Source organism: Myodes glareolus, chromosome 8, assembly GCF_982192425.1.
Source record: "Myodes glareolus chromosome 8, mMyoGla1.1, whole genome shotgun sequence".
Taxonomy (NCBI): domain Eukaryota; kingdom Metazoa; phylum Chordata; class Mammalia; order Rodentia; family Cricetidae; genus Myodes; species Myodes glareolus.
Genome location: NC_142033.1, coordinates 53,863,895 through 53,882,348, shown reverse-complemented (window position 1 = coordinate 53,882,348; position 18,454 = coordinate 53,863,895). Strand labels below are relative to the sequence as shown.

The 18,454-nt window shown below is 40.4% G+C and overlaps 1 protein-coding gene across 1 annotated transcript in view; it reads right to left on the bottom strand.

The window, feature by feature from the left end:
* Nucleotides 1–16,668, bottom strand: part of Sepsecs (Sep (O-phosphoserine) tRNA:Sec (selenocysteine) tRNA synthase) — a 29,937-nt gene extending 13,269 nt beyond the window's left edge. The window contains exons 1-8 of the mRNA XM_048461625.3: nt 16,516–16,668; nt 15,654–15,808; nt 12,796–12,914; nt 12,322–12,480; nt 10,997–11,150; nt 7,423–7,525; nt 2,882–3,011; nt 2,654–2,745 (exon numbers count right to left, since the gene is read on the bottom strand). Of these exons, the coding sequence (XP_048317582.3) occupies nt 2,654–2,745; nt 2,882–3,011; nt 7,423–7,525; nt 10,997–11,150; nt 12,322–12,480; nt 12,796–12,914; nt 15,654–15,808; nt 16,516–16,629 (1,026 nt within the window). The 5' untranslated portion in view covers nt 16,630–16,668. The remainder of the gene's footprint in view (nt 1–2,653; nt 2,746–2,881; nt 3,012–7,422; nt 7,526–10,996; nt 11,151–12,321; nt 12,481–12,795; nt 12,915–15,653; nt 15,809–16,515) is intronic.
* Nucleotides 16,669–18,454: the final 1,786 nt, after the last annotated feature.

Below are 18,454 nucleotides of genomic sequence, written 5' to 3'. Positions count from 1 at the left end.
TGAAAAAATTGATACTAAATATTGTGGTCTCCACTGTGACTGCCGCCAAGGATAGACACATGTTCAACAACACTTGCCTCAGTGGCAAAAACACTGCTTTCAAGGTGCTGAAGTCTCATAACCAGGTCCCAAGTCAGACATTGACAAGAGATTCAAGAGTTCCACTTTCAGGACACAAACAAACTCCTTCTTCCAAATTTAGCTCTGGTTAAACCACTGCTGTTACAATCTAGTGTTCTAGAACATGGTTTATCCTCTAAGTGCCAGCTCTCAAGTTCTAGCCCCAGAGCAGCCATTCTACTACACCTCTCTTCTGAACTTGCCAATTCAGCAGATACTTGCAATAATAAATGACTGTCTGCCACCTTGGTCAGCAAAGTATTTTTCTATAAAGAGAGCTGGGCAGAAGTGGACAAACTTCTAAGGCTGATCTTTCTTTTTGCGTAAGAAAACTCAAAGAAACAGTCGCTTGTATTTTAACCTCTTTTCTTCAAGGCCTCTTCGTTCAACTCCTGGTCATTCCTCCCTCTATGAAGCAGATGCACTGATCAGGAGGGGCTAAGGGCAAAGAGGCTCAATTCACACACAAAGTTCCACTTTCTGATCCTTTCACCCTTCAAAAAGGAAAGCTTGAGGAACGGAATGGCTTCAAGCTGAGCTCTTGTCTGCTCACTGTGACAAAGGTAAAGCTTTTCTGGAGAGACAGAGCTGTAAGAAATAACCTCTAAAAATACCATTGTGGGGAATAAGGGCAGAGAATAAAAAGAAATCCCAAGTTTTCCTTTAACACCCCTCTTTTAGTTCACAGAGCAGCAATAACATAAAAAGGCGCTCTCAGTGATGGTTTATAAATAGCTCGGGCTGGCGCAAAATAGCTTTGCCTCGGCTTCTCCACAGCTGAGCCAATAAACTACTATGATGAAATGTTCACAGCAGAGAGAGTCCATTTAGACAAAAAAAGGCTACATTTCTGCACCAAATCCAATATAAAAAAATATTTAAGCTACATATACACAGCTGTACTTATGGAGGACACATTTTCTGCAGAAGACCTACTGTGCGGAGACATTAAAGAATAATTATTTTTTCATGCGGTGTCAGAGTTCTCAGACCAGTATTTTAGTATTCTGGAAATTACTCCATTAGACAGGCTTTGTTCTAAGTAATTCTATACAAAGAATTTTAAATAAAATCAATTAGTGCATTTGAGAGCCTCTGGGGTTTAAATACCTCCTCTAGATAGAATGGGAGGGTCACAAGATCAATCATCATCTTTATGGCTCAAATGCCTAGGAAGGATCGATCACTCCCTCAGTGCTGTATCAGTAACTGCAAACATGAGAAGACAGTGGTTAAGACAGCATACACAGGGGCCTGAGCAGCACCCAGACTCAGTCTTCACCAGCAGTTCTAGGATTGAAAGTGGCCAGTCAATCCCTCAGCAAGCTCATCTTCCCAGATCACAATTTCATATGCAAAATGGAAACAATTTCTAGAAATGAACTTGATGAATACTACATTAAAGAATGGATACAATGAACCTAGCAGAGGACCAGTGACATGGCTGAGCCGGCTGTGCAAGCTTGACAACCCGAGATCAGTCCCTGGTCCTCACAGCGGAAGGTGAGAGCTGTTACGAATGAAGCATCTGTTAGTTTCTTTTAAAAGACTGGCTCTCACTATGTTGACCAAAAATTCCTGGGCTCCAGGGATCTTTCTTCCTAGCCTCCTCCGTAGCGGGAACCACAAAGCTCATCACTTTTTTTCTCACAGCCAGCATAAGTCCAGCATTTCAGCAATGATGGAGGGATTTATTACTTTAGAATAAGGAGGTCGCTGACTCCTACTGGTTCTTCCACCGAGGACTAGTCCTTCACACAATAACAAGCCTTCAGGCTTCCAAATACTCAAAAAAAAACTTTGCCATTACATTCAAGAGCCTCTATGCCAGAAGTGGTGACAGATGCCTGTAGGCCCACTACTCAGGAAGCAGAGGCTGGAGGACTGCCCACTGTATGAGGCCTGCTTTGTCTACATAAGCAAGCTCCAGGCCAGTCAGAGCCTCACAACAAGACCCTGTTCTAAAAGAAAAAGCAGAGCACGTAAGAGGCAAGGTGACTCCTCCTACTCCCGATGACCTGAGTCCAATCACTGTACCCACAGACTAACCCTGACCCCACACGTGCCATGGCACATGCACATGAACACATAAATAAATGCAAAAGAAATTATTTAATAAAAATTAGTAACAAAAAAAGGAGAGCCCCTCCACCTTTAGGTGATAAATGAACAAATAATTCCCAATACAGATGTTTCTAAATAACAAATACTAATAGTAAAATAATACATCTGAACTATTTCTCAGCATATCTGGACAGACGGGATGATTAGCTTCTACAGGACAAATAAGAGATGAAAAAAAACCCAACAGTGGCTCCTATCCTGCCACCTGTCAGCAGGTGAGTTCCTTCTCTGGAATTTGTTTTCCCAATCCGGAAAATGACCAGACTCTACCAGGTGACATCTAAACTCCTAAAACCTTGAACAATTTAAATTATGCTGTGTGTCTATGTTCTAAAGTAGGTACTTTAGAAATCTGGTAGCGCAGATATACAGGCTAGAACACAGGCATTCAACAAGGAGCAGGCCTCACCTTCCTTTCCTTTAACAGTTTCTTGTAGCCATTGCAGCCGAGTGACAACAAGGTGATAAGGACGTCTAAGGATGGCGAAGCTGAAGCTCTTCCTGAAAACAGAGGGACAGAGCATATGCAGGAGGACTGATGGGGGAGGCTCGAGAAAGCAACTTATCACAGCAGACTATATGCACATACATTTTTGTTCATTAGTTAATTTTTCCAAAAAACAAGTTATCTATTTACCTGGATACATCTTGCTAATTTCCTGAATGAAGGATTCATTAAAGCCAGCAATTATAGCACCACCTACTGGAACCATAAAATTTTTGTCCAAGCTCTGAACGAAAGCATCGATTCTACCAACCCGAGCCCCCTAGAATCAAACAACATATGGGTCACATGTCAGTCGCTAGGACAAACAACAACTTCTATGAACGAGCAAAGGCCACAACAAAAATGTCGTACAAAATGATACATACAATTTAATTTCATTCCCACATTTACAAAGGCTAATTTTACCTTAATTAAAAAGTAAAAATGAGTACCCCTGAAATAGTGCATAGACATCTGTTTAAAAGCAAGTGAAGGGATGTGATTTTCTCTGTGGCAGTACAAGTCCAGGGTTTACAGAACTGAACTCCAGCCTTGGGTGGTGCTCATTATATACACAACACCCAGCACACTGCCGTGTACATTGGCATTCACAGATTAATCACAACTCAACCTGCATAAAGCAGGTGGGGTGTCATTACCAGTGCAAGAGGGAATTCCTCTGAAACAGCTTTTTACCTTAAAACTGAGTACGAGACAAAGCATTTCTCCCATGTCCCACACCTATGACTTTTATTTGACAATAAGGTCTGTGGCGATTAAGTAGTTTTAAATACCTAGCATCACAATCTAATAAACTACAGCTACCCAAAGTGCCAACCAAGCAGCTAGAACATTAAGTGCCTCTCTCTGATACTTGGGAAAATCTACTAACATTTTTATCTTTTGGGTTTGTCTGTGTTACAGTGCTGGAGATTAACCCCAGGGGCTATTTACAGGCCAGGCATAAAGCTCCAAGTCCAGCCTTAAACAGCTCTATTTTCATGATGGCTCTGATCACAAAAGAGAAAAGCCAAATTTTATGTTCATCATCAACCAATGGCAATTTCATCTGTATATTCCTGGAAGTTCCAAAATCAATGTTTCTCCATAACATGTGAACTTAGATGGTGTCATTACAATGCAAATGAACTTCAAATGGAAGTCTAACATCCCAGCACAGAGCTGAACACAGACCTACTAGAAATGTGGAACCAAGTTCTGCTTCCCATCTGACACAGCTATGACCTTCTGTTTAATGTGCTGCAATTTTCTTCTCTTAAAAACGGAGATACCATCTAAATTTCAACTCACATAGTTTTTTTTCTTTATCTGCAGTCACAGATTTTCAATCTGTATTCACAATCTACATTCCTATTAATATTATAACCACATTTGACCTTCATTTTCACACTTCTTCCCCACTTCTGTATCTCAGGGAGAATGGAAATCGCAGATAGCTGGCCTAATCTGAGAGACCAGATGTAGGCAACAGGTAGAGGCAGTAGAAGCCATGGAGGGGAGCAGATAGTCAGAGACCATCACTTGACTGTTTCAGCCTTACTCTTGCCATGATTCTTATTTCCTAACAGACTATGAACAGAAGAAACCCATCTCAGGAAGGGGGGGACAACATAAACATCAACAGTAAGTGAAGAGAAAGCACACCAAGTGGTGCCAGGTTGAAAGGGTCCAGAAATACTGTCTAGGCTTTCTGAGAGGAGCATGAACCTGACCTGGGAGTGGGGGACTGAGAAGGGGAAGCTGACTCCAGACTGCTACACTCACCCTTTCACCACCAAGACTGCACACTCCTTCACAAAAAAACACTAGATCTCAGAAATGTTCAAGGGTCATACCCCCACACTAACAATAGGCTGACACTAAGGAAGAAAATGAAAAACCTAGCAGGATGGAGGCTGCTGGGAAATAGGCTGCAACACTGTGTCCCCAGTACATATTGTGGTAGCTCATATACTAATGGGAAGTCAGAAAATCTACTGAATGAAATAACAATCAGGCGTGTGGGTAAGTAGCAGTAACACCTACTTTTCTTAACAAGTGAAGTCGCTGCTTCCCACACTTTGGAACTTCACCTTCTATTCTAAACAGCCAATCCCACACACATTTCTATAGCTCTACTATGTGCCCTCTATTAATCTGTCCTAACATCTCAGATTAGGCATTTCAGTAAACAGAACCAGAAGTGTACTTCTTAGATTCCACATACACAACAGAGTAGCTTATCTGTTCAGAACCAAGTCATTCTGGGACATCTTTTAAAAGTGCTAAGACATTTCAGGTATCACAGTTGTCTTCACTAATTACACGGTTACTGTGATACTGCTTTCTTGAGACTCTGTTCTGTTTTAGGGAAACTGGGGGCCCTGATGGCAGACTGCTACACAACTTCCTCAGCAGCTGTGAGACTCAGGTCAAACAGTTAAACCACTGAGCATATTTCCTCATATATAAACAGGAACAGTGAAAATACACCTTAACTTAATAGGATTAGTTTTAAAACATTAACAGCCTGACAGGACGCCTAACACACATGGTAGGTCTTTGGTAAGCTGTCTGCATTATGACAGTTATGAGTGAAAGTTAACTCTATTTAGAATGTCACGAAATAGCAGTCAGAACTCAACAAGACTTACATATTTATGTTGTTTAAACCAACAGTGCCATGACCTCTCCTCATGTAGGCCAATCTGCAGAAATGTTTATTTACTACTTAAAGACAAGTCCATTTTAGAAGGTAATACACCTACAGGACAGCACCTGTGAAACATCACACACGTACATGCACACGACAAAGTGGAGTGCCAGGAAGAGCAGCCCCAAGGACACCTTTCACATCGGCTCCACAACTGTTTCCCTTAGTTTGGCTCTCCATTAGTATACCACTATCACTCCACTTTCAAGTGTTCAAAAGTATGTTGTGAGCCCCAGAACTGAGTAATTCTCAATTAGGGAATAACATCTGAGTGAACGACTCATCTCAGGCTGCAGAGATAGCTCAGCAGCTAGAGCAACTGCTGCTCTACTGTGAAGATCAGAACTCCGACCCCAGCACCCACCTATGCAGCTCACGAACACCTTAAACTCCAGTTTCAAGGGATATAACACCTCTCCTGGCCTCCTCAGGCCATCTCTCTCCCACATATAAATACATAAATCACAATAAATCTTTAAAATGATGTGTGTGAAAACAAATATAGTCATGTGGAAAGTATAAACATAGAACTAACAAGGTTTAAAGTCTTTTGTTAAATATACATAGTATCTAAAACTGTGTGAAAACAGTACATTCACGGAAACAGAAAAATGTTCATTATAAATGACTAGTGTTACTTATAAGATAGCTATGATTAGAAATAAAGATAGCTATGATCACATGCTCCTTCCTTTTATAAACTTTGAGAGATGCTAATGCATTTAAACTTTGAAAGCGTTAAAGATACAAAAGGGGGAGAAGCAGTGAGATGACTGCGGTTAAAGGTACTCACCACCAACCCTGACAGCCGTGGTTCTAGCCCTGGAATCAATGGCTGAGGAAAGAAATGACTCCTACAAGCTGTCCTCTGACCTCCTTATGCGTGTTATGACGCACACGTGTGAGCATGAGCACACACACAAATAAATGGAGTAATTTTCTTAAGTACTAGGAACTAGAAGAGGAAAGGAGGGGCAATTCAATAAAAGTGAGTCACCCATGTAAAGTGTCCTCACGTGTTCCAGCACAGAGCACTGTATCCCTTTCTTCTGCTCCATTCGCACCAAACACCATCCACCTAGGCCTGTGAGGCCGCCTTGAAAAGTTAAGGAACGATGAAAAGACACCAAAGAAAAGGTAAGTGTGAATAAGTAAACGTCATAGAGCAGCAGCTACTAAGAGAGTCTTTAGATCCTGGAAAACATTTAAATGTTTTGTATTTTTTTTAAGATTTGAAAATATGTTTATGTGTTTACATGGTTCACTCTTACTCTTCCTGTTTTCTTTTTCTTCTATATAAAATATAATCATCAATAATGTAATTCAATACATTAGAAAAATGAGCACCCAGGGTTTAAAAAAAAAATCCCAGAAAGTTAAGAATGATACTGAAATTTTTCTGTGTTGATTCAGGACCATCAAAGCTATTTTCAAGGGCAGGAGAAATGGTTCATCCAGGAAGAACACTTGTGCAACCATGAGGATCAGAGTTGGGATCCCAGAACCCATGTAACGAGTCAGGCGTTTCACCCACACCTAAAACTCTAGCTCCAAAAAGGGTGAAGACAGGAGGACCACTGGGGCTTGCTGACTTCCGGCCTGCTTGAGAAAATTCAACGTACAGGTTCAGAGCAACTCCACCTTGATGAAATAGGAGAACAATAGAAGGATACTCAACACCCTCTTCTGGCCCCCAACTGCACGAACAAGCACACACACACACACACACAGACACATAGGTATGCATACACTTACACATACAGACACGTGTGTACACACAAAACAGATGCATAAACAAATCGTTAAAAGTTACTATTCAATTACCATTAGACTACCAAGGAATAATGACTTTTACACCAAGAGAGTACAAGTTTCTAATGCTCCCCAAAGTAGAGAGAGTTAAATAACTTTCACTGTATTAGACTGTAGGAAAAAAAGTCATAATCCTATAGTATATAATATTAATATAATAAATCACCTGCTGAATGAGATGCATGCACTTGGAAGACTGTAATCCATAAGCGTTGTTGACTACATGCGGAATGCCATAGTTAGCACAAATCACAGCCAGGTCTTCTAATCTATAAACATAAACATTTACAGAAAGACATACTCATACTGTGCTTTATAATAATTATGGAAAGTTTTTATCAACAGTGTTAAAGTATATTAAGGAAAGAGAGAAGGGAATGACAAACTGAATTCCCTCTGTAGTATCTTTGCATGTAATTCATCAGGCTGGAAATACACAGCAAGCACTTTAGAAAACCTTAGAAAGTCTTTCAATGTTACTAATAAATGAGGGAAAAACATATTGAGAAAAGCTTATGACTTGATATGTGGAGGCACTGTGAGTGTGACGTCAGCCTGGTCTACACAGCGAGTTCCAGGCCAGCCAGGCTACATAGTGAGACCCTGGCTCAAAGAAAAACAAAACAAAAGTTTACGATGGTAACTTTTCAATAATTTCCAAACTTCTTACAAAGCACAGAGATTAGATGATACCTCACAAAGGGCTGCAATTCCCCTTCTTACTGCTTTGACTACTCACTATACTGAAGCTAGTACTGAGAAAATAAATAAGCATATCTGGAAACCTTAAGAAATCTCACAAAATTTAAAAAAATACACTTTCAAGTAGACCTTAATTTTAAAAAGACAAAAGCGGGGGGCAGTGAGGGACCTACAACATTCCTGTATCAAAATTCACAGACATTGTCTAACAACTTGGATACATCCTTTAAAATACTGTTGGCTTAAAATCTACCCTTCTTTACTCTTTTATTTGACACCTCTCATTAAAAGACATTTAAAACTCTAATTTATGTTAAGTATGGTAATGAACCACAACACAGCAGAGGCTCCTTCTCAAAACCCAATACTATTTGTGACTAAAATCACCTATAAAACAACGTCAGTACACTGCAAAACTATAACTATATCCTGTGATGCAACAAAATTGATTTCTAAAAAGAGGTTTGGTTTCACAAATAGAATTTGGAAGCAAAGTATTTCTATGCTTCTTTCCAAAAGGAGGTATTTAAAACACATGGCACAGGGAAGCAGAAGCAAATGGATCTCTGTGAACTTGAGGCCAGCTGATTCTATACAGTACATTCCAGGCCAGTCAGAGATACACAGCAAGACCCTGTCTCAAGTAAGGAAATAAAGGAGTTGTATGTATAGCATATCTTTTTTCCTAGATGTGAACAAGTATGTTTTAAACTATAAATGGGAATAAGATCCTGTTCATTATCAGAAACTTTCAATTTGCTTCCTTTAAGTATTATGAACTGTTGTTTGGATGATAATGGCCCCACAGATTCATAAATTTGATTGCTTAGTCATTAGGGAGTAGCATTACTTGAGAAGGAGTAGGACGTGTAGCCTTGTTGGAGATGTGTCACTGGGGATGGGCTCTGAGGTTTCAGAAGCACAAGCCAGGCCAGTGTCTTTTTTTGCTGCCTGCAAATTTGGATATAGAATTCAGTTACTGCTACAGCACCAGATCTAGACCTGCATGTCACCGTGCTCCCTGCCATGATGATAATGGACTAAACCTCTGAAACTGTAAGAAAGACCCCAATTAAATGTTTTCCTTTATAAGAGTTGCTGTGGTCACAGTGTCTCTTCACAGCAATAGAGCACCGACTAAGACATGAATTAAACAATCTTTAAGGCTGGAGGCATGGATCGATCAGTCAGTAAAGTGCTTGCCTTGCAAGCATGAGGACCTGAGTTCAATTCCCCAGAACCCATGTTAAGAAGTCAGGCAAGGCAGTGTGTGCCTATAATCCCAGCACCAGGCAGGAAGAGACAGGATGATTACTGGGGCTCGAGTGCTAGCCACTGGAACTGAAACAGGGAGCTGTAGGTCCAGTGAGAGACCCTATCTCAAAGAATGAAGTGCAGAGTAATAGAGTAAGAAGCCTAAAATCAACCATTGGGGCACACACACAAGCAAGCACACACACACACACACACACACACACACACACACACACCTGTCTCACAATCAATACCAAAATTTCTTCTGTTACTAACAAAATAGAATTGGAACATACATACATATATTCTTCAGAAGATTAAAGGCATGTTTTTCGTGTGTGCTGTAGTGAAAGGATTCCCTGATAACTTCCTTGAAAATAAGGTACCATAATATTAACATTATCTAAAAAACAACAAACCTGTAAGTAGCTTTTAAATGATCTAAATTAATCAGATGTGTTAATAGGACATAAAAGAGGTATTAAATGAAAGGCAAAGAAAAGGAGGAAACAGATTTTCCACGTGAATTCCACTGTATTCTAAACCAGAATCTAATTTTAATAGCTATCCAAAGTGACATTCTTTTAATATTCCTTTTACATGGATTTCCTATAATACTTCTCAATAATTGATCAATAAAAACAAAATAAATGCTATACCACTAAAATTAAGACTATAAAATCAGAAGATCAAATACACTAACTTTATACTGCCATTTTCATAACCTCACTCATCAAAAGCAATCATTACGTCATACAACAAAAAGTAACAAGTGACAACTTGCCAACTACTAAATTCTCTGGAATCTTTTCTATCAGGTATATGTGTAAAACAATGCAACATCACACACTGAAAATATGGCTCAAAACGAAGCAACACTCCACAGAGAAAAATAATTCAACTAATACAAACATCCACATGCTTGCTGCTTAGAAATTTAAAATGGCTAGTCATTAATAAACTACTACAGAATATGCAATATAATTTTAAAACAGAATTCATAGGCTCATGAATGACCCAAGGCAAATTTTCAAGAGTATGGCTTCAATATGATCTTTCAAAATTTGCCTGTAAAATAATAAAAAGTTAACATGTAGCTATCACTGCCAAACCACGAGTCCACAAACACAAAAGCTTAGCAACCAGAGTCCAAAGTCAACACAATTCTTATTAATTATTAGCACTTCTGTTAAAAATGTTGAAATGAGAACAAACCAGAGCTTCAGCCAAAACAGAAATTCTTGTCAATAAACTTAAGCCCTATGACATTTTCAAAAAAAAAAAAAAATCTCTGGCTATACTTTAGAAAAATGAACATCTGCCACCCGCAGGGTTTTAATTTTCTAATTTATATTATCATCAACCACTTTACATATCTAGCTTAATCTCCCAATCAAAGAAATGTAAATAATCCTAAAATACTTTATTTATAATCTGTTAGTAAATGAATTACAAAGCCAAAGAAATAGTGATAGGGAAAACTACTAAGCCAGCAATTCACTTGAAAAGGCTAAAGCAGTGAGGACAACAGTGAGAGACTTAAAGCGGCAAGAACAAGAAAGCAGACAAGTGAGGTGTACTAAGACTTGGATAAGGGGATCTCCACCTCCACATCAGCTGTCTTTCCTTCAGCATCAAACTTCTCCAAACCACTAAAAAAAGTATCCCTAGGATTAATTTATTCTCTTAGACCAGTATATTCACTACTTACTACCAAGTGTTATATTGTCATGCTTGGGAATTAGTGAACAACATCTAAAGACCAATATTCATGAGTCAGTTACCTATCAGGCACCCTTGGAGCAAAACAGGATGTAGTAGAATGAATGCACAGAATATGATCAGGCCCGAGTTCCCGGACTTTAGCCTCCACAGCATTCAGGTCAGTACGCAGCTCATCGCCTTCTAAAACATTTTCAATCACCACTGGTTCAAAACCTAACCAAGTCAACCAGAAATCTAAACATTAGTGTCAATTAAATGCAAGATGATTCTAGAACTCTAAGAAGCAATGCAATTGTACAAAAAAACTCTAAATATTTATTTCACTGACAAGCTTTTTTTCTAGTAATAAAGATGGCGGCTCAGTATAATAGCTTGAATATAATTGGCCCCCATAAGCTCCTAAGTAGTGGCACGATTAGGAGGTGTGGCTTTATGGGAGTAGGTACGGCCTTGTTGGAGGAAGTGTGTCACTGTGGGGGTGGGCTTTGAGGTCTCATTTATGCTCAAGCCTTGCACAGTATCTCAGACCACTTCCTGTTACTTGGGCGTCCATGTAGGACTCTCAGCTACTTTTCAGCACCATGCCTGTCTGCATGCCACCGTGTTGCAGCATGAGGATAATGGACTAAACCTCTGGAATGTAAGCCACCTCAATTAAATGTTTTCATTTTTAAAAGTCTCTGTGGTCATGGTGTCTCTTCACAGCAGAAGAAACTCTAACTAAGACAGTCAGAAAAGGGCGTGAAGAACAACCAGCAGCTAGACTGGATCTTTAGCACTTTGAAATGACAAGGAATGGATTCGATAAAATAAGGAAAACACATGTTTAATCATAGGTCTACAGAAATTAATTACTCAGGTGTTGATAACCAAAAAGACAACTAGTCCAGTTCAAGTTCTGTAAAAATAAAATAAAATAAAAATGAAGCCTACTCCTTCTCTGGGAACATTTCAATTTCACTTGAGTTTACGTTTTTCAGAGCTAGACATAAATGATAATAAAATATTCAGGTGCTAAAATAAATCACACCCATAAACTTTGTGTTTTACTGCTAAAGAAAACTATAAATTTCAGTCACCTGGAGATCACTGACCCATCTCATGGCCCAAGAGTCCTTCAGAATTTTAACTGAAATATTGCACTTAACTAGCATATAATTAAAGATCACCCCACAAATAATTATGCAAACTTTAGTGGTAAATGTAAGTATATATAAGCTTACAAATTGTTAAAAACAAAATACGTGCTAAATTTTATGACTACTAAAATTTCTTTAAAACATGAATATGGAGCGCATTTAATTTTTCATTTACCTATCTCTATATAAAAATCTGAGTTTCCCACTGGATGTTTAAAACATTACATACGCTGCATGTCTTTTACCTGCAGTGACCATGGACTTAAAGCAGGACTTCTGGTCTATCCGCGGCCATATGATATACTTGGCCTTAGGTCTTTTGTGTCGCAATGTTAAGAAACACAAGGTTAGACTCATACCAGTTGCCATAGGAACTACAAAGCAATTGGTCACGGAATGAACACCTACAAAGAAGAAATAAAGCAACTTATTATCTCACAAACAAAACAAATGAAAAGCCAACATCCTTCTGGAAGAAATGATAAATTTCGTTCATAAAATAACATGGGCTGTAACCCTGATGTTTCTCTTTCATATTTGCTCTCATGAAAGTCATGGTTAAAAGCCATTTCTGGGGTTGTTTTCTGTCTTGACTGAAACAGGTTTACATGTGTGCACTTTTAAAAATGCAAATTCACGTTGCTTTTGAAGAGATATACATACAAGAAACTAGTGTGCTGTCTACTCACAAGTCACGTTATGAATGACATGCTACGCACCGGCCAGCTTGATGACGCTAAGCACCAAAGAATTGGTAATTTTGTTCAAGAGGCTAGAGCCTGCAGCTTTTGGTTGCACAGCAGAAATATCACCAGACCGCCCAATTCCATGGATGAACCTAAGCAAAAAATGGACCAAAAGCTATACAATTACATTCAGTGTTCAAGTAATTAATACACATTATTAATTATTGTAATTATTTACATACATACATAATAATTATTGTAATTATTTACAACTAAATAACCAAAAACTAGCAGAGGCAGTCTTCCACTATTGCACGCACACTTCATAAATGACTAATGTGGAGTAATCCCCAAGGACCACCATATCAATTCTGTTCTCCTGCTGGTCCACACCAAGAGATAGTCTAATTCTCTCACCTATCTAAATCCATATGTGGGGGTGTCCAGACTAACTTGGTTGACTCAGGAGTTACTGTCTGGAGCCTCTAAGTTCTAGAAGGTCATAAGAAGCACTGAAGTCTTCATCAGACTTCTTGAGGAGTTTGCTAGTGTGTACTGCCTCTCACAATCCTCATGGGAACAGAGAAGCTGAGCCCTCAGCCACGTAACCAAGTCATCTTTAGTAGCTGCACTCTTAGCTGACACCTGACAACTACAGAGAACTGAGGAAAGAGCAATCACTTTAAGCCGTTAACCGTTGCAGGAATCTGTTTAAAACCACGGTATAGGGGCCAGAATATTGCAATGTTTCCCAGGCTAGAGGTAAACGTCTGATCCTCCAGTCTCAGCTTTCTAAGTAGCTGGGATTTAAGTATATACTGACACATCTGGCAAGAGCAAGCACTCTATTTCTGCACATCTAAACAACAGCCATCTATTTCTGCACACGCTACCAGCACAACTCTTCATCCCTCTGTACTGTTCTACACAGAGGTCCTTCCACACCATAATTAGTTCCTGTCCTTCTCAGATGACCTCCTCCTGTAACTACTAAGAAAATCTCTTCAATGCTAAGATGGATCCATTTACTATGCAAGTTACACAGTAAGTGGAAGTTTAAAAAGCCTGTGTGTCTGCATGTGTGTGTCCCCAGGTCAAACTAGAGGTCCTGTGTGTGCTAGGTAAGTCCTATTCCCTCTTCCCTTCCTTCACCACAGCAGGACAGATTCCGACCTGGATGAGATGCTTCAGAAACTGCCCTGATTTGCTGCTGGTGGTGACAGCAGTCTTTTGAGACAGGATTCCACTAGGTAGCACTAGCTACCCTATATTTTAGACCCTCCCCATTTCTGTTAAGTGCTGGGATTACAGGCAGCACCACCACCATTGGCAAAAACCGTTTCAATTTTTTTTAATTATGTTTCTTGAAGATGAGTGTCCAAATCTACTTGTCTTAGATGGCCCTATACACTTACAGATGCCTTTGAATGTTCTTTAAAATAAAGAAATAATCCTTCTGTAAACTCAATCCCTTACAGCCAATTAGATCAGAAACTGTGTAAAAGGAGATTATCACAGAACACTAGTGCTGCACCTCCCTATGAGCACACTTTGTATGTGAGTCTTCTACATATATTACATATGAACCATGTTACCAGGGCAGTGAGACAGGAAACGTACATCCATACTCATTATCATAGTTCACGTTAAAATCAAATTTTAGTATGCCTCAAAAACTGCACTTGATTTAAAAATCAAAAAAAAAAGGTTTTTAAGAGTTCATATTTCTCGCAGAAAGGGCAGAAGATAGAAATAAGCAATCATATCCAAAAGCACTATCAATTAATAATTAAAGCATTTTTTCCAGGAGGTGGTGGCTCATGCCTTAAATTTTGGCACTCAGCATGAAGAGGTAGGTCTGAAAGGAAAATTAAACCACTTTTCACAATGGGTTAAAAAAAAAACTTTCAAAACTAATGCAAATAATGTAATCATCTAATACACCCATTCCTCCATCATTGCAACAAAACAAGTACTTATAAAATGGGATTCAGATACTGATAAAATATGCTCTCAAGTTCATTACTCTCCAATAAAACCTGCAAGTTAAAAAGGAAATATGACTGGGTGTGGTGGCACATGTCTTCAATCCTGCTATTCAGGAGGTAGCGGCAGGTAGAGATCTATAAATCCAAGGCCAGTCTGATCTACAAAGTGACACAGTGAGACACTGTCTTAAAAACTCAAAAGAAAGACAACTATGATTTATGTCAACTGAAATTTTTTTAAAAAAAAATCTCACCCACATTAAACATTATCTATGATTTTATGTCTGAACTTCTATAATTGAGGTAAGCTGGCAAGGTGCAGGTTCAGAACCAAAATGTCTTCCCTGTGTGTGGGCTGTCACCTCCATGACTGTTAGGTAAATCCTTCTGGAATGTACAGAGACCCTGGAGTGGATTTCACCTACTCAGAAGCTATCGGATACTTACACTAGGATTGCCTTGCTTTGCTGTAACTGGCCGACCTCCATATTTCTACTAGTGTATTTTAAAAGTCTTGGTCTATGATTTAGTATTTTCTTTGTTCTGTGACTATTTCATTATAAAAAGCTCATGAAACTGTTACACCACAACACGGTATTTGGTGTCACCTGTCACTAGTATCTCGAGAGGAACTCGGTATTTTTTGCATTGACAATATTAAGCTTTTAGAACCAAAATTTCCCACTTTAAATATTCATCAAAAACACAGCACTGCTGACCATGAAGTGTCTGAAAGGGAAACCATTGCATATTAGAACTTCTAGTTTCACTTGGTTCCCATGTCCATTTGAAGAGGGGAGAAGCTTCAAAATTTATTATGAATACCATAACCATTCTTAAGTTCCTCACACTCCACCTGGGGGAGGGGCCCAAAGGCTCTCACAACTGGTGTAAGAAACATACCTGTAATGACGACGAGCAACCAAAGCAGAGGCCACTCTCCCTTCCCTTTCTCCCACCCCACAATTACCCAAGAAATTGTTGCTATCCATGACTGCAAGCTCATGAAGAAAGAGCTCAAGTGTGCTTTCATCCCAGCCATCCTCTGGACACTTGCCCTGAGAGAGAGAGAGACAGAAAAAGAAAAAAAAAAGTAAAGATATTTATATTTAGGAAAATTACTGTTCCCTAAAACCCTACACCAATGAACTGGAAATTTTTTTAATGTGTTTTGTGTTATGCCCCTTGACTCCTCAAATCCGAAATAGGCTCAGCAACTATGAAGAAACTGCCAACTTGACCGAACGTTCGTAGCCTATTTGACAACAAGCTAGAGACTGAGAATAGAAGGAATCCAGACACTTAGGTTTGCTAGGATTCTTAAATCCCAGGTCAGTTAGGTAGCGGTCAAGGTGATGCCCTCAGTGAGGAGTTTTCAAACTAGAAGCTGTCAAACTAGAGATTGAGAATAGAAGGAATACAGACACTTAGGTTTGCTAGGATTCTTAAATCCCAGGTCAGTTAGGGGACGGCCAAGATGATGCCCTCGATGAGGAGTTTTCAAACTTCGGGGGCACTGAAGTTCAGCACTGCGACCAGGAGCGAGGCCCGCCTGAGAGGTCGGGCGGAAAGCTGCCGGCTGGAGTGCGTTTACCAACAACATGCCAAGCCTTCCCGGCCTTGCCTTCCCCGACCGACCCAGGCTGGCGAAGACCGGGACTTTGGCAGTTCCGCGGACACGAACACCGAGGAGCGCGCCGCCCCGCCCCTCCCCTCCCCTCCCCGGAGACACAGAACCCGGGCGGGCACCGAGGCAGGGGAATACCTGCTCTAGAAGCAGCTGGATGAGGTGTTCGTGCGCTCGCCGAGCCTCGCGGCCCTGCCTCACGTATGCAGGCGAAACTCGCCGCTCGCCCGCCGCGAAGCTCTCGAGGTTCATGACGGCGCCCGCAAACTACACGCTGAGGCCCAGGATGCAACGCGTCGCCCGAACGGTACGGGACGGTCATGGACCCAAAATACCCCAGGCCGCCGGACTCGGCTTCCGCGCACGTGCAAATCCAGCTACTCGCGCACTTGGCCCTCCCGTCCCAAACACACACACACCTCGCACACTCCACACACCCCATCACCCTGGAAGTTGGAGACCTTGAGCATTCCTAAGGGAACTGGCAAGTTTAGCGGGTTTCAGGCCGGAGGAAAGGAGCTTTGACTTGGGCTAGGTAAACTCTCTCAGAGGCAGGAGCACTGCTAGGTCTTTGAGGGCAGAGAAAGCAGAAGTGTCATTGTGTGGGATCCTTAAGAAATGAAGATTTCTGATCTGCTCCAGTCATGTTGTTTCAGTCTTCTCCAGACTGTGTCAGATTCCAAAAACTTACATCCATGCCTTGATATGTTTCAACATTTACTGCTGCCTGACAACCTTATGAAATGATAGAGCCCTACCTACTCCTATGGCGAATTTATCTCGTGGTACGTTTTTTCTTTTCAAATTATGTGATAATCTGCAGTAATAGAATCCATCACCCTACTCTTGGAAGAAGAGACTTGGGAGTGTCTTCCCTGAGTTCTGAAGCTTTCTGTACTTCACTTAGATCTACAGAATTTCTTTGAGAACCTTGTGCTAACACTACTTACTCATAGTGTATCTTTAGAATGTAGTACTCTACACAATGGAAGAATTCACCAATGCCAGAACATACGTACTTGCTTGTCATCAAGAAAGCAAATATGGCCTATGAATTCCCCGTGACTCTGAGATGTTTGAGGTGAGAAGAGTTCCTCATCTCTGTTGAAACCCACAACCAAAATGGACAAGAAGTCCAGGGATTCTGCAATGCACTCCTGTTTCTTAGGTTGACAGCCAGACAAAAATAAAGGCCCATTTGAAAAGAAGGGATATGTGGAAAATAGCGAAAATGTTCTGAGAGGTCTCTGTGCCAAACCAGAATCTTTACCCATTAATAATCCTTGACCATAGAAAGGTCACAGCTCTTCTGCCATTCAAAGACTCCATTGTGCAATACCAGTGTTTCATCCCTGGCCTTTGAAAAGAAAAATATAGGGGAAGTGTAGTTGGACCTTTTACTGAGTTAATCTATGGGCCTCCCAGGGCAGTTGCTTGGGGCTATCAGATATCTTCAAAGGACGTCACATGTCTCTATGAAGTCACTCATTGTAACATAGACAACTGGTCCCTCTCCCAAGTCAACATTAGTTGTGAAGCTGTACAAATATCACTGAGGTCAACTGAGGATCATGTGTAACCTGCCTACCACATAGTTTAGGAAAAATCTAAATAGTGGACTGAACTGTGACCTCACTAGCCTTTTCACCATTTTTAGATTGACTTTTAAAATATTTTCTAGGTATTGTATGTCTGCTTTCAGGGTAGTCTACCGTATTTCCTTGCCAAAAGCAACAACCTTGACAGTCACTGAAACTTATCTGATTTTGTTTTAATCTGGGTTAAAGGCAGGCAGGAAGGAAGGAAGGAAGGGAAAGAAAGAAAACTAAGCTAAGCAGTGATGCTAAGCAGTGATGGTGCACACTTTTAATCCCAGCACTCAGGAGGGCAGAGGCAGGCAGATCTCTGTGAGTTTGAGGCCAGCCCGGTCTACAGAGTGAGTTCCAGGACAGCCAGGGCTGCACACAGAGAAATCCTGTCTTGAAATTTAAAAAAAAAAATCTCAGTAGTGACCAAGACACATACATCATGCAATTCTACTAAAAGGCATTATCCCTTTCTCAGTTACAATTCTGAA